Source organism: Rhodnius prolixus, unplaced genomic scaffold (assembly GCF_049639745.1).
Source record: "Rhodnius prolixus isolate KJV_2025 unplaced genomic scaffold, Rpr scaffold_4, whole genome shotgun sequence".
In the NCBI taxonomy this organism is placed as follows: Eukaryota; Metazoa; Arthropoda; class Insecta; order Hemiptera; family Reduviidae; genus Rhodnius; species Rhodnius prolixus.
In genome coordinates this window covers 15,092,711-15,114,332 of record NW_027411614.1, presented here as the reverse complement: position 1 = coordinate 15,114,332, position 21,622 = coordinate 15,092,711, and the positions used below count along the sequence as shown (strand labels likewise).

Genomic DNA, 21,622 nt, shown 5'->3' with positions numbered 1-21,622 from the left:
CTTTATGAAACTGATTTCTTGGCCTTGTGAAGTCCCTTTTTGCCGCGATTTTTCTTGCCAGCAACTAGCCTAATTATTGCTTTTAAGGGAAGTAATGGGTCCAAGGAGATAGTGCGTCTCCCCTATCTTGTAAAAATGGTTAAGCATGATATCCTCTCCCCTATCTTGTAAAAAAAACCATATGTTACGAGGCCCCCCCAATTCAACGAAAAGATTCTTGGCTTTCCAAGTGTGGGTCAGAAAGGCCCGATTCCAACTAGGATTGTAGAACCAGTTAAGTAAGTAATTGAGGGGTATTAATCACATAGCTTTGCCCCACATCGATAGTAAAGTAGTAGAATGTTAAAACGAGTAAAATCCAAATCAATTTGTATAAGTTGTTATTCTAACATTTGCTGGTACATAATTATAGCTTAGTCTTCTTGGATGCAAATATTGAAAGTAATGCGCAACGAAAAAACACCGAATTGGGTTTCAGTTCGTCTAAAGTTCTTCTTGTTTTGCCTGTGTTATCTAGTTTTAAGGCCATAGCTAAAAGAAATTAGATGAAGTTATGAACCTTTTATTTCTTTAGTTATTTTTTCTTTAAGTAGACTATTTTCTTTGAAGAATTGAATAAAAAAAAAAAAAACTCAGTTTGTATAAATTTATTTCAGTACCCCGGAGATACACAACCTATGTCCAATTTTAAATTTTTTACAGGAGAGCACATGAAAGAGTTTTTTCGCGTTTTTTTTTTCTTACTTATAAGCCCAAGGGAGTTATTTTACTTAAATCTTTTGTCGATAAGTAACATAGAACCATAAGTGATGGTTGGGTAATAAAAAAAGAAATATTGTATTAGAAATATTAAAAAATTAAATTTTGAAAAAATGGACTTGGAATGGTGTTGTACGGGGTACTGATTTGTACAATTACTTATATTTTCCCTATTAATTTTGTGCTTAATCCCCACACTTAAACGGTAAAAAGATATTAAATGGGGTTTCGCTGTAATGGGGTATTTTACAAAATTGTACATGATTCACAAAAAAGTATTCTTCCGTTATGTAGTGCAAAAGTATTATTTTCTTAATAAAAAGAAGAATAGTCATTTATTGCCTTATAAAGAGGTAAATGGTTCCACAAAGCAAGGGATTAAATATTTTAAGAATTTTCATAGGTTTTGTCATTCTTATGGCAATGTTAACTAAAATAGCGAAAAGTGTGCGTTTTTGAAGAATGTTTTCAAAAATTCTCTGCAGATGATTAAAAAAAAATTACTGTTTTCCCTAAATTCAATGTGTAATCTAAAATGAGTCATTACGCCTTATACATAATTAAAAAATGATTCAGAATAAATTGAAATAATAATAACTTTTTTAAATTTAAAAATCCCTCTTAAAAATTTGCTACAGATGACTGAATTCGTATAACAGGCAGTACTGTACATTCAGAAATTATTGTTTATAGATTCTTAAAATAAATATTATATTCTAATTAGTTGAATTGTGTTGGATATTTTGTTTAGTTTTATGTTATACACATCATAGGGCTGTGTGTTTTGTGTTCTGACGTGACGCCATCTTGGTCGTATACATAATGGAGTTTTGGTTATAGACGTATTTCTGTTGTTTTCTTTTTTTTTACCAAATTTGTTAGTTTACAGGATTTATAACTAAAAAAATCATTTCATGCAAACTGAAGAGGTACGTTTAGAGTTTAAATTACTTTTAACTTTAATTCTTTTCATAAATCTTGTTCTTCCTTGTACATCACTTAATTTACATTGTACGAATCCTAGTTTTGTTTGTAAACTACCTGAAGGTTTTTTTTAAATAAAAATAGTACATGAATATTTTTTAAGTAATCTGTTTCACTGATAAGCTTATAATTAATTTTATGTTAGTATTTCATTTATCAGTTGTAGAATACTTCTTTATCGTGATAGTATTCGTAGCCTACGTTTTTACCAAGAACTTTTGTAAAGTTGCCCAACCAGAAGTAATAAAAGTTGAACGGAAAATATGAACAAATATTTATTTGCTGTTCATTTTTCACATAGTAGATCATTTTTTTATTTTTGTAACAAATTATTCATTTCTTTTTACTTATTTGTTAGATGGGGAATAGAAACTAGATAGATCGTGCATCATGACAGGATTGTAAACTATTGAACTCATTGAACATGCAAATACTCTGTGACTACACTATTAAGGTATTTGTTTTTGTTGTCTCTTAATTATAGAATTAATTTAAGAGTTCAAGGCACAAGAACTAATTTTGAACTCGATTATTAAGTACTTGAAACGTGTGTCAAATGAAAAAATCTTGTTATATCATGTGTCAAGTTGGTGAATTTTGATTTTTGGGATTTTGTGTGGAAAAAAGTATTTTATTTTTGAAAAAAAAAAAAATGGTTTCTCTTTTCCCAAATATTCTAATTCCAACTTATTTTTATTCATTTATTATTTTTAAGTTTATTTTGAGGTAATCTTCAATCTCTTAAATGGAAAAATTAAGTGATTATCTGTTCTCCATTTTTTCTTCGATTCATTAATTTCATAATTGGTACAGTAAGTTAGTTGTATTTTGTGCATTTCAGGGTTTTTATTAAACAACGTATGAATAAAATTTATTTTTCTAGCCTTGTTAATTTGCTGTGAACCCTACCCTAATAAAGTGCGATTGTATTTTCCTTCCAAGAGTAGATTCGTATAAGTCAAATCAGTGGTAAACACAGCCTTAACGCAGACATACTTTTTTCTTCTAATAAACTAGGAAGTACATATATTAATAATGGATACGTGTGCTGACAATTTCTCCTGTAATTTAAAGTAAACTAAACGAAGGCCTTGTTGCATGGCAGATGCTCGATTGCATTGTTTAATGAAAACCTAGGCCCTCAAAATTTCATGAAAATCAATCAGCACCACTAATTGGTTGAAATCATTGAAATAGTACAGCCTGATTGTTAGTTGAGAGGAAAATTATCAACGGCAATCTCTTAAATAATATTCATATTTGCATTCTTATTTTTTCGGATTTAGGGCTGTTGGTTAGCTTTGCCAATTTAACCTTGTGTGGCAGAAGCTCTTGTGGTGTGTATACAAATACTGAAACCTGGATATCGATACGTTATTTCTGAGGATGGCCTCTATGAAAACATCTTTTCAAAATATAAATAAATAGTTGCCCAGTTTAGGCATTCGTATTTTTTTTGCACTTAATTTTGTTGTTATTTATTAAAAGTTGCTTTACTGCGCGTGTGGAAAAATACCCTTGCGTGAGACTGTAAGGTCTGAACAATATCGACAATTAGCCCTGATGTAGTAAGGCATGATACTTTGGTAGTCTCGAATGCATGTGATCTAGCCGCGTCTACGAAGAAAGGTAATCTCTCCATGAGGTGTTGTGAAGTGAATGGGCTGCGAAAAACACTTGCAAAAGAGAAGTTTCAATTTGAACTATTTGTTCAAGTTATATTAAGGAATTTAGGCGTGATCAAAATTATCGATGTAGCACTATGTTCACTCATTGAACACCTTACATTTTTACTTAAATTTCCCTGGATTGTGGCAAATTTTTAATACAAAATTTTGGAGATTAATTTTGTCCATCGTAACACGCCAAATTCAACGATATTATCCAGCACTGTCTCTGGTCACTCTGCGGTGTTAAATATCTATATATTAAATTATCTTCTACCCAAAAACGTACATTTTGTTTATTTCTCTAATTCAACTAGGTTCTTATCTTTAATAAAATCCTAATTTTAAGATTAACTGAAAAAACTCATATGTTATTAAACCCATATGTTTTAGCATTAATACATTGAATAATATTCATTGTGCGAACGCCGATATTACTGTGAAATGTTATTTGTAAATTTAGGGGTTTGTTTTTAAGAGTGATTATGAATTGAATATTTAATGTTATTTCTTTTAATACTTTAAATACATTTCGAATTGCAATTTAAGCGATTAGCAGTATCAGACATTCGTATAAATAGATTTGTGTTGTTATTATTAAATGATGATCTTTTTCTTTGTTTTAAAAATGAATTTGTAAAATGAAAATGATTTTGGAATTTGTACATTTTAAGTATAATGCTTAATTTAATTGCAACAGTTAATAAACAGTGATTGTGTAGTAATATAAAATCTTTTATAAACATATGGTAATTGTGTACTTGTGGCAGAAAGATTGCGTTTTTTGTGTAATTTTGTTAGAATAATCATCTTTTCATTTATTTCCATTAACTTGATGTCGCCTCTAGGAAATTTGAGTAGTCGGAAAGAAGATGCTAGTAAAAAAGGGTTTGTGCTTTTTATAATTTTAATTTTTCATTTTATAGTAAATTTACTATAAGTTCTTCATTTGATTTTTTTTATGCTGCTTACCTGTTTTAATTAATGTTAGGCTTATAAAAATAAATATTTAAAGTTATTTAATATTCCAGCTGATTATATCTTCTCCAGCTGATGTACTTTTTCAAAAAATGTTATTTAAGCGGCATCAGTTAAAAAGAACTGTACAATATTTTTTAAGAATTAAGTGTTTTTGATAGTGTTTCAATTCATTTTAGGTGGTTTCTCGGTTTTTCTATTAGGTTCTTCTATTATTACACTACTCAGTACATTAAAAGCTTGACTTATGGTTAAAACCAGAATTCTTTATTTTGCTTTTCTTCATGCTGTTTGTGGTTGAACGTTGCGTCTCATGTTATAGTAATTTTTCTGGCATTTTAATTAAGAGATAGTTAATAGAGTGATTCTATGAAGCAACTATAACTTAATGTTTCCAATCTTTCCATTGCAAAATTGCCTTCCAATAATTGCGTAATCACGTAATAGTTTTGTTTTCCTATAATTGGGTATGTAATTAAAATGAATAAATATATTACGGAAATGTGAATCTTCCCAAAGCAATTTTTATGATGAGGTCCTTTAGTCTCGAAGTGCCAAATGTTGCTTATCAAATTATCTAGCTATTGCAATTTTGTAAAAGGAATGAAGAGAATATTAAATTTCATTGAAGAAGTAAAGTAATAAAATGAAATTAATAAAAACTGAAATAATTTTACTTCCGGAGCAGTTCCGGTTTCTTGAGGCTGGTCTTTCATCGTAGAAAGTTTCGAGAAGTAGTAATGTTTTTAATAATACTAAATTCGAATTGGACTTCTGAAAAATTTAGCGCATCACACTGAGCTCATTTTGCTTTCCTTGATTGTCGAATGAATTACATGGAATAGGTACTTCCACAAATTCTAATTAATTTCTAAATTGTAATTAATATACGAATAGGGTGGTGTTTTGTTTCCCACCATGCAATTAAAACAAAATAAAAATCATTTACTTTTTTAAGACAAAAAATGAAAACAGCTTTTTTCTTTATACGTATGAAATCCAAAGTCATGTTTTGTCACATTGCTCTATTGATCCCTTGAGTTTTGTCACTTATTTGAGTTGTTAAGTTGCCTAACTTATAATTGCACAAATAATTCATTTGTGAAAAAAAATACACAATTGAGAATATGAAATGAGAAGCTGTTGGATTTTCAATATTTCCTGTTCTGTTCAATAAACCTGTTCTAGGTTAATTTGTACGCTATTCTAATTTTAATGATTATTTGCTCATTTTACTTTGTTACCATCCATAAACATTTCGAACTAATCAGGCCAACTTCAGAACTACATAAACAGTCAACAACCACTGGGGACTTATGCTTTTCTGTCTGATGAAACCTTGGTATTTCTTTAGTCGAAATATCTATTTAAAATAATATATTTTGAGGAAGGAGTTAAGAATTTTATATCCTTTATCTTTTTTATTACTCACTAATTACAAAGAACTATCTTGTTCTTTCCTTGTATTTCTTTAAATCTCCAGTTTTATTGTTATATTCTTTTAAATCACGTTTTTAAATCAAATACTTAGGAGATGAAGACATTAATTTTATTTTCAATGTTCTCTTTAAAAGTGGTCGTTAATATAATTTAATTTGAAACAATTTAATTAAACAGTTTAAAAATAGAAATAAATTACCAATGATGGTAACGGTAGTCTGACATGCTGACAACAATGATTGAAAGACCTACATAAATATCCTAACGGTTTTTATCGTTGATAGGAAGTCGTACGCAACTTCTGAAATAAGAATGAAATTTAAAATCAAAGAAGAATAGAACTTAATGAAATAAATACAATTAGAGAAACGAAATGATGATAGTTAGTAACAATATGTGACAATTTCTTCAAACTGGTACGTCAGTTCAATGTTATTGCTGTTTAAGACACAATATTCTTTGAACTATTCCTCACAGATTATGGAATCTGGAATTAAAAAAATAAGTCTTAAATAGCTCACATTTTTTTTCTCATGTAGTAGTTCTTAAACTTCAAAAATGTATGTATAATATTAATACTCGATTAGTTTTATGGTGATATAACAACTAGCATTTAAAGTAAAAAAAGTAATGCCTATATTTTTCTGGCAGGTTTTGCGTCTAGTTACCGATTAGTGTTTTGCTAACAAATCTCACTATAAATTTAAAAAACAAAAAATAATCCACCCTGTAATTGAATTCAATACCACAATACATATAGCATTGCAGTCTTATCTATTTGTACTGTGTTACTGGCTAACTTCATTCTATTTTAATATTATCATCGTAATGAACCTTGATCTAGTTAATATATCCTACTGTCACAATTTAGACTTCTCAGTAAAATTCGTTTTGTTTTCCTTTGTGAAAATAGTACTTACTCTAGGGATATCGCGGTGAGCACTGGATCTAAGAAAGGGTAATCGGATTCGTTAAATATCTTGAAAAACTCCAGTAGCGTTTTTGATTTTTTTTTTTATTATCAAGCCCTCACCTTATACTGCTGATAAGGCACCAATGTCTTTGGTATCTCATCTTGTCTTTCTTTTCCACCTCTCTGTATTTTTTAGCCAATGAGCGTGCTCAGGGCAACAAGGTGTAGTTCTTTTTGTGTGCTTGTTTTTGATCCATGTAGGTGTTGGCTTTTAGTAACGAAATTCGGAAATTAAAAGATGAGGAAAAATTTTCATTTTATTTCCACCACTGTGAGGACTAAATAATCTAAGGAGAAAAATAATAAGAAAAATAAATAGTTATTTTAACTAAAGCTTAAAAAACCTTTGTTGTGTAACATTGACCGACACCATTTAGCCTTGCTTTTTAGCACTCTTTCTTAAATCAGATTGTAAAATCATCTATCTTGAAGTTTTACCTGGCTTACCAAGGTGTATCGGGGACACAAAATATGAAGGAATATGGCGGATCTTTCTTATTAACTTCCAAAATCCTTGTTAAAATCATTTTCCCTTTTAGCTTTTGTATAAAAAGAAAAAGTTTTATTTTTAATGGCTACATGTTACATCGGATTGTTGAAATGAATTGTTATCGTTTGGTAACATTCAAACGATGCTGAGAGTGAAGCGTCCTTAGGTTAAAATTACTTGTGCAAAATCTTACCACATGTTCATATGGCATGGCAGATTTAGTAACTTTTTTTTTTTTTTAGAAAAAAAAAAGATGTGTCCACTTTGTATGTTTTAAATTCTTTTGTACTTTTCACAAAAATTTGGAAAGTTATATTTTACAAAAATGTTGTAAACTAAAATTATTGAAATCGAAAGTATTAATCATATGTGTCGCGATTGTCACGGAAATAAATATTTTTAAAAATTTGTGATTATTTTCACTATCTCAGCGATTATTTTTAGACTAAACTCATTTGTTGTGAACCAATAATTTATTATTCTTTAAATATTTCATTGTCTTAATTTTTCTGCATCTTCGAGATAGGACCTTAATTATTTTGCTTATACTTAGCTGAATACTCTCTGGAAGGTTTTATAACACTTCTAAGTTTTTAGATTGATTCAATGTAATTGTTAATTTTGAATTTTGTGGTTAAAGAAAAGAAGCATTAAGGTTTTCAGTTGTCTACTACACGTTTAATAATTTTCACTTTATTTTATTAGAAAAATTTCAATTGCTGTTCCGCTAGTTGATCCAGAAATATACAAAAAATCTGAAATTGGGCCCACTTCCCACTACCTCACAGGACACTAGCCAAATTCGATACATTTTACTGACGTCACTTTATGAATATCGCGTGATTACTCATTCCTAGATAAGAATTATGTGGAATGATGAAGAAAGTTTGGTGAATTGTGATGATGTGTCTAGAATGAAATGGAATTGGCAATTATGCGTTTGGATTAGGTCATAGATGAAAGGGTTCTGGAGATCGGAATGGATTATTGCGTTAAATGAATAAAAAGTACATTAGTTATGCTAAACAGTATTTTTGGATTAAAGAAATAGGAGGCGGTTGAGTATTGGTACGGTTGGATGTAACCTACATAACTTCCGAGTCTGTAAGTCAAAATTAGTTTTAGGAATGAATTCTAGAGAGTTATTTTGTTGTAATTTAGTGTTAGTTGCGGGAGATTGTCCAGTAATCGCCTTAACTAACTTACTAGTACTCTTTTTACACTTGGTTTCGTTTCAGTCGTACGTGAGCTCCATGTCAAGCGATTTGTCTGTGTAGAATCCTAAGTACTTCACTGTATCTACGCACGGAAGCTTGGTTAATCAGAAATGGAGAGAAGATAGCACGTCTCAGTGAGAAGGTTAGGTTTTTACTTTTATTGACGTTATTCTACGAAATCACTGCACGAGGGATTATAGGTGATCTTGTAGATTACTTGAGCTTAGAACCAAATCGGAATGCGGTGAGAGGATAGCTCGGTTATGTGCATCGGTAAAGGTGTGTGTTTGTTTATGTGGAGGATCGGTTAGGATGTCGGAAGTGTTGTAGATAAAGAAAATAGAGAGACCAAGGTACTTGCTTGCAGCGCACAGCTGCTAGGTCTAGGAGTTACCAATCCTCTCGCAGTATCAATGCGAGAAATAAGAATAAAGTTACTGTGTGGGGAACGAGACTCTTTCACAACAGTTCCGCGAGTAGTACTGAAATATTTGCGCAATATATAAGAAGGCAATACTTTTTTTCGTTCAATGCTAATGACGTCTACAATGCGATGGCATTGGTAGAAGGTAGAATGTGAATTCCGATATACATTAGTGTAACCGTCAACGTGACAATTTTCTTGAGGATAAATTTTTTTTAGGGTCTAAAAAAATCTCGGATATTAAGGGACGGGATGTTGGTAGATAAGGTGATAGAAAGCAATCGAGGGTTGTAGATAGGGCATCTACAACTTGGGTTCACCAATGGCTACTCAGTGGGGATGTTTCAGCGTTGTATAGTCGCCTTCAGGAATTAATTTTGGACCGATGATTATGAAAAATGACTGGAATTATTGATTGGAGTAAGAGGTTTTTTACTGGAAGGCAGTACTCAGTAGCAATTTTAAAGGATGATGCATTCTATTCTCCAAGGAAACGATTGTTGCTTGAAAGGGATTTGTAGAAATGTCTGGGATAAGGAACTTCGAACTAATATTGTTGTGCAACCATGCGCTTGGTCTGTTAGTAAAATATATTTTGGTATTTATCGCTTCTTCAATCCTTCTGTCATACTAAAGTGCGTATGTTTGTCTCTACGGGATATCAGTCCATTGGCGTTTAAGAGTATGGAACGATAATGGTGGATTGCGACAATTATGGTAGGTTAATCCAAAGAAGAAGATCGCTGACAATGGTGGGGATAAGAAGTGTCATTAAGGGATATGAATTGGTTATATTAAAGAGAGAGGTGATGTCATCAATAGGAGTCTAAGAAGGGATATAGGATGACAGAGGCGCCGGAGGCCTCCCGATGTCTGCTGGTCTAGTACTTATCAAGTGGTGGTTGTTGACATTGTGGAAGTTTGGGGGATATCAATGGACGACAGACTCGGTGCAGGTGTTACTCTCACTGGAACAGCTCTCGTCCGCGCTCACTACTTAGCCTTTGCAACGCTTAGTGGATGAGCAGGTAACCTCAACAGTTGCTTGATCGCCTAGACACGAGGTAAATTCGCTGGTGAGTCCATTTATTTCTTACCAGCAGAATCTTCCCTGCGAACTTAACGCTTCTCGGTGCGTATGCTTTAGAGTAAGTTCTAGATTACCCATACTCTTGACATTGCTTGCTTTGAACATTTTCTGAAATCTTAAGCAGTATTAACTTTGACTTAGATTTAAAGGAGATTTTTTCATTTAAAATTGCCTGGGTTATTTTGGTGAGGCTCCTGATCAAGAAAAAAATAACGGCAATTTAGCTTTACTAACTGGATGGAAAACTTTAGAGGTTGTCCTCACTCTGGTACCAATTCTTCTTTACTTGCTTCTGGGGACGTGGGTTGGTGTAAGTGTCGCAACATAATCCAATAGGTGCTCCTCCTTCCTGGAATATGTGAAAGTATATTCCTCTAAGGAATCTAATCTTAGCCTTGTTTGCAACTTCTGATGGAGTGTTTATTTTGGTATCTGATTCCTGGGAGCCGATGAGATCTGATGACTCCTTAAATAGTTACTAACTTTATTCAGAAAGGAACATGAGAGGTGGTTTTAATTTTTCTTCCGAATTATTATTGATGACTGGAGTAGGTTCATCAACTTTAAGTGGCGCAAAGCGATTCGGCGTGAAAAAAAAGGGTGAAATGATGCCAATATACGAGGGTCGCTTGAAAAGTCCGTGCAAAAATAAAAACTACTTAATTTTTTGGGAGGTTTAAACGGTCCAATAACGATGAATAATATGCACGTGTAATAGTTTTACCCTTTTCCAGATAGTCGATGAGGATTATTCCTTGCGAATCCCAAAAGACAGTCGCCATAATCTTTCCGGCCGAAGGAACGGTCTTCGCCTTTTTTGGCGCAGATTCCCCCTTGGTAACCCATTGTTTAGATTGTTCTTTGGTCTCAGGAGTGTAGTGATGTATCCATGTTTCATGCACAGTGACGAAACGACGCTTAAAGTCCTGCGGATTCTTCTGGAACAACTGCAAACCGTCCTTGCAACACTTTACACGATTTCGTTTTTGGTCAAGCGTGAGCAATCGCGGCACCCATCTTGCGGATAGCTTTGTCATGTCCAAATGTTGATGCAAAATATTATGTACCCGTTCATTCGAGATGCCCACAGCACTAGCAATCTCACGCACCTTCACACTTCTGTCATCCATCACCATATCATGGATTTTATCAATGATTTCTGGAGTAGTAACCTCAACAGGGCGTCCAGAACGTTCAGCGTCACTTGTGCCCATATGGCCACTCCGAAAATTTTGAAACCACTTATAAACTGTTCTAATCGAAGGTGCAGAGTCACCATAATGTTTATCAAGCTTCTCTTTAGTCTCCTGAGGCGTTTTGCCTTTCATAAAGTAGTGTTTAATCAACACACGAAATTCTTTTTCGTCCATTTTTTGAAAATCACTCGACTTCCTCGATTCAAACGAATGCCAAACACAAAGAAATAGACCGATCTGGCTGAAACTTGGTGTGTGTTCTTCCAAGAGATGCTACTAACTAAACATAACCTCGATACGCGCCAATGGTACTATCTCTCTGACTTTGCACGGACTTTTCAAACGACCCTCGTATCTTTGTTTTTAGCTTCAACTCGGAGAGCTTCTTGGCCAGCTGGTAGATTAGAATTTTTTGAAGGAACTAATGCATTCCTCAGTCTCAATGTTTAACTGCTGGATCTTTTACTTTTCCCTTTACCTTAGAGAACTAGGAGAGGCTTCTTTATTTTCTTGAAGATGCTCACTCTACTTGTCATGGTCATCCAGTAATTGACTTTGTGCCCAATTCGATGTTGCTAAGACTCCATTGGCCTCTGTAAAAGTAGCAGCAATTATAAATTAAAAATGAATTCAATACAATGCATATTTATTATCTCTATTGTTCAATGAGTTTATTTATTTAATTGGGACGTCAACAGAACTGAACTGCAGACAACCTTCACCATCTCCAGTCAACAAATAATTTTTAAAATAAATATAGCATTTCAATTTATACAATCAATTTTCGAAAATTAAAAAATCTTAATTGGAAAAAAAGAAATATTTAACTAAATACTACTTCAAATTAAACTAAAGATAAATATCTTGAAAAATAAAGAAGAATTTCCTAGAGAAAGTTCAAGAATATGGTGGCCACTCAATTACAGCTTGAGTAGAACTACAATTACCAATTTTAAAATTTGAAACAATAGTGTACGGGAAATAATTAGTCACAAAGTATGTGAGGTTTAGAAAATTGGTCAACTGGATGTTGACGAAAATCCCATAAAATAGTTAAATAAAGCAGATTTTTAAATTACCATTTACGGTGGCTTTAATGCAACAAACAAAAACATTAGTTTGTCTAGGATATGACTTATGAATTTGAAATGGAATTGCTGATTGTAAATGAATTGGTAAATAGTAGTATACACCAATTGAAAAACAATACAATTTTTGGCAGTGCACTGAAACAAGCTCTCGGGCGCTAATGGCCTCAGATGTTGACGCTCCTTAAATTAAAAAAAAAATCTGCATACATGTCTGACTAATTTTGTTTTACTAATCTGAATTTTGTATTAGATATTTTTTGGGTTTTCTCTCTATCAAGACATTGAAGTAAAAGCTTTTCAAAAAGAACAAAAAAAAAAATCTAAAGTAAATCGAAGTGAAAAACTTCGATCTAGATTAGGTACTAATTAAGATCTGCTTTATAATGCAATATTATTCTATTCACTTCAGTTTCAATTTTTCCTACCACGTTAGCTACAATAAGCAATTGAAGAGCTTGGTGCAAAAAGGAGTTATCTACATTTTTTTCAAAAAATGTGTTTAGTGGCGCTATTGTATGTTCAATTCTACATCTTTTGGTGCGTAAACGAGTCTTTGTGCAGACTCGTTTATTACTTATTCTCGGACCTAGGTTAGATCTGGAGCAAAAATGAGTTTCCTACTGCAGATAATTCTTTTGCTCCAAACAGAAAAGATGACGCCATCAATCAAACAAAAATTTTTATATTAGTTTATTTAAAGTTTATATTAGGTAGATATTATTATTTTTTTTTTTTTTGGCGCATCAACAGCTGAGGTCATTAGCGCCCGGAGCTTTTTCCAGTGCACTGCCAGCCTCCGGACAGTGTTCTCTCGTTACAGACAACACTGTCCATCACCGGACAGTGAGCTGTAAGAAGCTCCTAGGAAGAGAAAATCTAAGGGTCAGCTGCTGGATTCGAACCCGGGACCTCCGCGTGGGAGTCCAGTATGCTAACCTCATAGCTAATCCCTTCCCTTGGTAGATATTATTTTTCTTTTTGACAGGCATAATAATATATCGTAACATTCGCTTCGACACAAAATGCCACTTAAAAGCTCAAAAACAAGAAATCTGTTGACTATAGTACTTAATATGTACTCAAGTTTTACTGAAAATTATGATTTTGGTGCAAAAAAGAGTTAGATGCAAAATAACTTTTGCTTATAGCAAGCTTAAAAAATGCCCTAGAAAGTTCAAATTGAGCCCCAAATGACCCCATCACAATATATTAACTAATCCTTACTGCAGACACAACATAAGGAATACATCTTAAAGCATATTTAGTTTTTTGTCCTTACTAAAAATTTTAAAAAACTGTAGATAACTCCTTTTTGCACCAAGCTCTTCAATTACAGTAAGGAATTCTTTGAAATATTCTTAGTTTCCCAGTGATCTTAAAAAAAATGAGTTCTATTTCTGTGAGAACATAAGTCATCGAGAGCTGGTATTTCAGTAAAAGAACTGATGCGTAGCTGAACATCTAAATTGGGTCTTTTAGCCTTCTATGTCGTCAAATTCACACAAGGTCGTTAAGTTTAAAAGAATTCTCAAAAGTTCACTAAATCGACTATTTGCTATTTTTGACCCAATCATTTAGTCATCTGAGAACAACTTTTATTTGTATATTTTGGAAATCTGAAACATTATAGCATTTTTTTTTTTAAAGAAAATTAATTTTTCCTGTAAATTTTCCATAAAGTGAAATATTTCCATTACTTTTGTACAGCTAGCCAAATCATCCTTCACTTAACTTGTGTTCAGAATGATTTTACAGGCACTGACTTTTTTTATATGAACCTTTTCTTTTTTGCTGTGATCACTCTTGCCCAAAACTCTCCACTTCAAAATCTTTCCTTCATTAATATTAATCTTTTTTTATTACTATTGTTGTACAAGTATTATTATTGTTGTATTTAAGAACCATTGCTATTTATCCTCTTCCATGGTTATTATTTTTTTCCCCCGTTTAAAAAACTGAAAATTACTTATTATTTATAGTCTGGATTGTGCGCAGTGTTGTTAGACTTCTTTTTCACTCCATTCAAGACTATAGCACTTTGGGAGGAGAATTTTTTTCTACAATAATTGACATCTCCTCTTGACCTGGTCAAGCTGTCTCCAATGGTGGGGAATCATTTGATTAAGGTAAGATCTTTGTCGTCACTGTAGATGAGCTAGTTGTAGATTTTCTATTGATTGTTCTTGTTTTAAAAATATTTTTAAAAAAAAATTAAAAAACCTAATTTCTACTTTTTGATTTTTTTTCTTCATTGTACTATGAAATAGCAATTTTGGTAGAATGCCTTTTGTTGTACTAGTACAATAGATATGTTTTCTCTTTTGACTTACTGATTGTCTTCTAATTTTGCTTGTGGTTTCTCACCTAATTACTCGTATCAGCATAAATGAATTTTTATATTTTTTCTAAATGACATTGAAAACCCTATGGGTGTCAGTTTTATCCAAGATAGTTGCAACCCGATAGATTGATTTACTGAGGAATCATTTGTTGATTTTAACTGTTTTGTTGAACTATTTTATGTATTCCTGACCAGTTTTGGATCTTTATTCATCATCAGTGCTTGATTTATTCCAGTTTGATGTAGAAAAATTTGACTTTTATTTATGTACACTCTGATACAAAATTAGAAGACAAATTCTCTGCACCAAACTAATGAATCAATATCTTTGATTTTAAGCGTCGTAGCTTACCACAGGTTAACGATAGAGTATGGTTTAAAAAGTTGAGGGGCATGAAAACCGCCTCATTAATACTATTGGTCAGTACGACACGCAGACTGTGTATAAACATAAAAGGATTAAAAACATTTTGCTGTAAACTGCATTCAAAAGTATTCTTTAATTTATTTATTAGACTATAAATTATTTTTGGTTTTAAGTATTTTTGATTTTATATTATTTTGATTTTTTTGTATTGGGTTTTTTGTCCTTTTTCCCAAAATATAAAAAGAAAAATTTTTTAAGCATGAAGAAGTTTAACTTATTTTTGTCAGAGGAAAAGAACTGGTTCTGGTACTCCAATGTTTATATCAAGTAAAAACTATTGTATTATTTGGACAATAAAAGCATTTTATTATTAAGTATGGTTTAAAGATGGTTATTTTGGCTAAAGAATAGTTACCATAATAAATAGAATGCGAGCAAAACATGGTATTTGTAGGTAATATTTGTTTAGAATAGGTAAATTGGTCTCTCCTCTTTGTGAGACGGAGGATTTTGAACACATAGTTATGGTTTGCCCTAATTACAAAAAAAGAAAGGGAAAAGTTTTTTAATGAGATCACAAGATATTGCATTGTTACCCTCTATTTTAAGGAGATAATATTTTCAGATAACATCTATGTGTATTCTTTTTTGGTAAAATTTATTAAAAATTACAATATTTAAAAACCTACCAGCCAGATATTGCTAAAAACAAATACACGTGTTGATTGGTTAATAGTGTAAACACTAATACCAAAAAGCATGTTCATTGCATCCCTGACTAGTTTCAGACTTTCATACCGTTATAGATAACATTAATCAGTTATTATTTACATTAACGTCTCGCACTATGAAATCTTTTCAAAAACGCAACGTAAGTATCAGTATTGAAGATTCAGAAAATCAACCATTAGTTGGAAGTAGTTTTATTTTAGAATGTATGGAGGGTGTAACTATAACGAAATCCACTATGTCCTAAAAAGGCCTATTGTCGCACTTCTAACCGAAGTAGTTTTACAGGTTCAAATATCTTTGTAGCTTTAAGTGCCTGGATGAGAATTGGGGGTTCAATATAATAAATGTTGTTGAATGGGGATACCCTCAATGTTTCCTGAAAATGGGGGGTTCCACTTCTTCTTAAGAGTTGGACATTACCCGAGCCTCAGCCACTACAGCTCCCCACCTATCTCTGTCTCTTGCCAACGTTCTCCATCTCTGCTGACCAAGGGCTTCTACATCTACCTGCACGTCGCTCAACCATCCTAGTCGAGGCCTACCCCTCGGCCTTTTTCCACCAGGGTGTCCATATAAAGCTTTCCTGGGACCTCTCGTCTCCTCCATTCGGTGCAAATATCCCAGCCATCGTAGTCTACCAGACTTTATAGTGGCTACTATATCAGGCTCACCGAACAGTTCAACAACTTCTCGATTCGTCCTGATTCTATAGCCATCCTCCTGCGTCCTTACAGGTCCGAAAATCCTTCTTAACACTTTTCTTTCCCACCTGCAAACCTTTGTTCGTCCGCTTTGGTTAATACCCATGCTTCCGAACCGTAGGTAACGATTGGACGCAGGTTTGGACTCTTTTCATCATTTTTTCTTCAAAAACTTATTTCTTCAATTTTTTTTCTGGAAAAATTTATTTTTATAAATTCTTTCTATTCTTTCAGTGTTCAGTATCCAAAATGGTATCCCAAAATTTCTTTTTCTTAATTCTATTTTCTAATTTTCCCCCGGTGGGGTTCGTCAAGTTCATAAGTGGCGTTCAGTGCTCTAACAAGCTTGATAACCAAACAGGAATTTAAGATTTGAGGTTATGAAGAAACTTGTGATCTAGAAATATGAAATATTGTTGTAGCAGTCACAATTTTTTTTTTAAATGTTATTTTATAAACGTATCTGTTTTGCGGCCAGTTTTAAACATCTCTGTTAGGCTGGTCAGTTATTTATTTATTAATTTTATTTTTTGTTCGTTTTTTTTTCTTTATTTGGTATATTTTTTCGGACATGAATTGGCTCTATTTTTTTTAAAAAAAATCATTACCATTATTATTTTTATTTTCAGTATCTAATATTTCATCTTCCACTAATTTTTAGTAAAAGTGGTTGGATCCTCAGTGCTGGATAATGTCACTGATTTTATCTTTGGCAGGCATGTTTATTGTGTCCCTGAAAGATTTCCTATTTTCATCTATTATAATAAATAGATTAATCAGTTTGAAATAGAGAATTCAACTTCTTTTTTTGTGTTTCTGACAGTTGCTGACTCAAATAAAAGTCCGGAACTGGTCAGGGACACAATAAACATGCTTGCTCTACGGTTAATAAGATATATTATATTTATATGGTTTGATAAAAAATAAATAAAATTAAGTTGAAAAGAAGATTAAGAACTGTAATGGGTTCAGATGACTTGAAGAGGAGGTTTATGATGCGGGAATTAGTTAGAGATTTGATAGATAGATAAAGAGTTGATATTCGGAAAATAAATATATATATTTTAACAATAATTTAGAATGATTTAAATTGTAACTAGAATGCACAACTATAACGACGTTGAATAGATGTATGTTTAAACACTTAGCTAGGGACGCGCTCGCGGTGTAACTCGCTGGTAGAATCTTGAGGTTACGGTGGTAAAAATCTGAAGAATAATCATCGACTGATGCCCCACTTCCTGTAGAGAGACCATATATAGCCCTCACCACACATTGACAAGTCTTGTAATTACGGGTCACACTCAAACATCTCTTGCCGTGTGTTGACCCTAGTCTTGAATAGGCCGGTGAAAGGTGTTGGATGTTGTCAAAGGGCTGTAGCCAGGTAGTCACTGTATACTGACCGTATAATGGCCCTTTTGAAAGCGGTGTGTCTTTGGCGGGCGGTCCCTTTTTTGCCCGTGCACTGACCGCGGCACTAGCGTCTGACTGGCACCACTAGTTATAATTTTTATAATTAAAAATTATATTTTTTTCTTCTGTTATCACATCACAGAACTTTGACGGGCTAACTTGACTAATTGGTTCTCTCTGAGGAATAATTTGCAACAAATGATTGTGGAAGGTTAACTAGATATACTATATGACCAAATATATATGTATCACCTTTATTTACATTGTGTGGGGGGTGTCAATCTCGACTGGCTGTTGGATTTGTGAAGAATAACAAGTCGAATTAATTTGCAAGTAATTTTAGAATTGTCATTAATTGACCAACACAAAAAAAAGAGGACGTCAAATTTTAAGAGTTATCAAACAATTGTAATAAATGAAAGAGATGGTTTCTGTAAAGCAAAACGATGTTAATATGTCATTAGATATTAAGAATCTAATCGCAAGTGCGGTAAGCTTTGATTGGATGCATTCTCTGACCTTGCGATGAAATCATTAACAAACAATTCATAACAGTCTAACGAATTTTTGTTATGGAAATGATCAATAACCTATGTTTATTTGGGGATTAATGCAAGGAAATATGGGTGCAAGGAGTCGCCATCTAGCTGATTGTTATCTATTTATTTTTTATTTAAGGCACGTCAACCATCTTAGTTCATTAGCGCCCTGAGTGCACTGCCGGTGTCCGGCCAGTGTTCTCTTCTTACAGACAACACTATCCCATCACCGGGCAGTGAGTTGTAAGAAGCTTTTAGGTAGAGAAAATCTAAGGAGCATCAGCTGGATTCATATCCGGGATCTCCGCGTTTGAATCCAATTTACCCTGACCACAGAGCTAATAATCTCTTATCTTCTTTTTAGTTTTAGATTTTCAAAAAGTTCTATTTCTCCGTTTTTTAATTCCCAAAACTAAAACGTTAAAAAAGTAAATTGTGCAAATGCAGCAAATGATTGTGTGGAGGTAAACAATATCATTTCTTTTTATTCTTCTAGCTTGATTAAAATTAATAAAAGGGTGAAAACTAAAAATTATAAATGGAAGCTTTTTTTAATGTTTACTGCCTATCAATAAACATTTTTATTGATATTTTCCTCAGATATAGTTAAGAGTATTAGATGTAAAGTGTTTAAATTGTTTGTTTACTTACTTAATTACAAAATAAATATCTAAACAATTTGGAACAGTCACTTCTAATGACATCAAAAGCATAAACAACTCATTTTCCTTGAATTCAACTGTTTATTTTGGACAGTGATTACTCAGTGGTAAATTTAGAATTTTATTCGGTTCTTTAAAACTCATAAGTACAACTCTTACCTTTAAAACTTAACGAGAGATGGTTAAGCTGCATTAAAAAAATAAACTTAACTTAATTTCTAAGGTTGAAATTATCTTCTAGCGGTTAATTGTGATTTTCTTTTATTATTGTCTTCTATTATTTATATTTACAGCGCTGTATTCTTCTGGCTTAATAGTTTATATTTTCAAATTAGGGCAGCAATGTGGTCGTCACAACAAGGTTCGACACAGCAGACACAGGCGCCACAATCAGCATTACAGACGAATTCTGTCAAGCCTCAACAAAAAACACAGCAACCGCAGTCGCGTACGTTGGGCCTAACTTCGGCTATCACTTTAGCCGGACCAAAGCCCATCGATGTTTTGAGAACTAACGAACTTTTAGAGGCTCTTAAGCCATATAACGTCATGGAGTCTGAAGAGGAACTAAATCACAGGTCAGTCAATAAATTCTATTTTTAAAATTTAAATTTGATTTAATTGTAATTTCAAGCATAAATATTGAATTGTTTAATTTTTTAATATAGTTTGACAAACTCATATACCTGTTTTAATGGTTTTTAATTATTTTAATGGTAGCCAATGAAATAATGTGTACCTTGTTCAAACAGAAATGTTTTAACGTAAAATTCATATCACATTTTTCTTGAGAAAAAATAGAAGTATCTAAAAAATCTGCAGCTTTAATGCAACGTACGAGGGGGTACCCAAAAATAACCGGAATTGCGTTGCCGCGCATGGAGCTTATGTAGTACGCATTTCTGCCGCTAGACGTGTATAGCGCAATTCCTTGCCAGTTCAGTCCTGCCTGTGTTGTCTGCCTGGCTTGTTCTGTTCATCTGCAGTGATTGTTTTTACCAGCGCTGTTTTGTTCTTTTTTCGTTTTTTATGATGGCAAGTTTAAGTGAACAACGTGCAGCTCTGAAATTTTGTTTTCTACTCGGCAAAAATGCTGCTGAAAGTGTTTTAATGTTGAAAACAGCTTACAAAGATGACGCTATGGGAAAAACTCAAGTATACGAGTGGTTTACTCGGTTTAAAAATGGCTACATGTCGATTGATGACAAACCTCGTTCTGGACGTCCATCAACTGCCCGAATCGACGAAAATGTTGAAAAAATTCGAGAGCTGGTGTTCACAGACCGTCGACAGACTCAACTGTCAGAGAGTAGTGGGTTATCTTGGAGCTCGGTTCAGCGAATTTTAACGGAAGATTTGGGGATGAAAAGGGTTGCTGCCAAGTTTGTTCCTCGAGTTCTGACTGACAATCAAAAAGAACATCGAGTTGAAACATGTCGTGCTTTGAAACAACAGCTTGAAACTGATCCAGACTTTCTGTCAAAGGTCATTACTGGTGATGAGTCATGGTGCTATGGTTATGACCCAGAAACAAAGCAACAGTCGAGCCAATGGAAGACGTCATCTTCACCCCGACCAAAAAAATGTCGTCAAGTCAAGTCAAACATCAAAACAATGCTGATTTGCTTTTTTGATGCCAAAGGCGTAGTCCATTCAGAGTTTGTCCCCCCAGGTCAGACCGTTAATCAAACCTTGTATTTGGAAGTTTTGAAAAGATTGCGCAATAGTGTTCGCCAAAAAGACCCGATTTGTGGCAAACAGGAGACTGGTTCTTCCACCACGACAATGCATCTGCACACACAGCCATCTCTGTTACACAGTTTTTGGCTAAAAATGGCATGGTTCCGCTGCCCCACGCACCTTACTCGCCTGACCTGGCTCCGTGCGACTTTTTCTTATTTCCACGCATGAAAAAGGGCATGAAAGGTCACCGACTTGACAACATTGAAGAGGTCAAGAAAAAAACGAAGAAGGAGCTGTCAGCCATTTCTAAAGATGACTACAAAAAATGTTTCGAACAGTGGAAGCACCGGTGGGACAAATGTATTAGTTGTAATGGAGAATATTTTGAAGGGGATAAGGTTGTTCTGTAAAAAATTTGTAAATAAATAGCTTTTAAAAAATAATTCCGGTTTTTTTTGGGTACCCTCTCGTAACTTGTTAAACATGCAAACCTCATACCTCATCTAAATACCATAAAAAGGGTAGATGTAGCCCCTTTCTACAAAGAGCGCTGACACCATTTGATAGGCTCTTTGATGGCAGCGTTTGGCCGAAAGCCATCCCAGTACATGTGCTGGTGTTTCAGGCTCCAACATCCCTATTAGTCACTCCCCCATCATCGCCAAGACAATACTGCTCCCGCCTTCTTATTCTGTTCGCTTGATGGGGTCTTCGAGAATTTGAAGCCTTACTTTCACCTTTTTTCAATTCGCAACAAAATCTTGCTGCCGGATGCTTTGGACCTGGAATAGTTTCGCTTGCTTCCCTGAGAAATTGATGAAATAGAATGATTCCTGTGGCACAATCCTTCCCAACAAATGGACCTTAGATGA

General features: G+C 33.4%; 1 protein-coding gene and 1 long non-coding RNA gene across 5 annotated transcripts in view; one reads left to right on the top strand and one right to left on the bottom strand.

Annotated features, from left to right (window-relative positions):
* Window positions 1–1,528: 1,528 nt before the first annotated feature.
* The window catches only part of hrg (poly(A) polymerase hiiragi), a 37,289-nt gene continuing 17,195 nt past the window's right edge, over window positions 1,529–21,622 (top strand). For 2 of the 4 annotated variants that reach the window (XM_074132535.1, XM_074132534.1), the window contains exons 1-2: window positions 4,161–4,298; window positions 19,403–19,645. In XM_074132535.1, the coding sequence (XP_073988636.1) occupies window positions 4,246–4,298; window positions 19,403–19,645 (296 nt within the window). In that variant the 5' untranslated portion in view covers window positions 4,161–4,245. Of the gene's footprint in view, window positions 1,689–2,101; window positions 2,198–4,160; window positions 4,299–14,288; window positions 14,436–19,402; window positions 19,646–21,622 lie in introns of those variants that run through there. The other 2 variants (XM_074132537.1, XM_074132536.1) reach the window with 2 other exon arrangements.
* Window positions 5,420–7,652, bottom strand: LOC141456498 (uncharacterized). Its single transcript, XR_012459794.1, has 3 exons — window positions 7,240–7,652; window positions 6,749–7,088; window positions 5,420–6,315 (listed from the first exon to the last, which is right to left on the bottom strand). It is a non-coding gene; the product is annotated as an uncharacterized lncRNA (long non-coding RNA).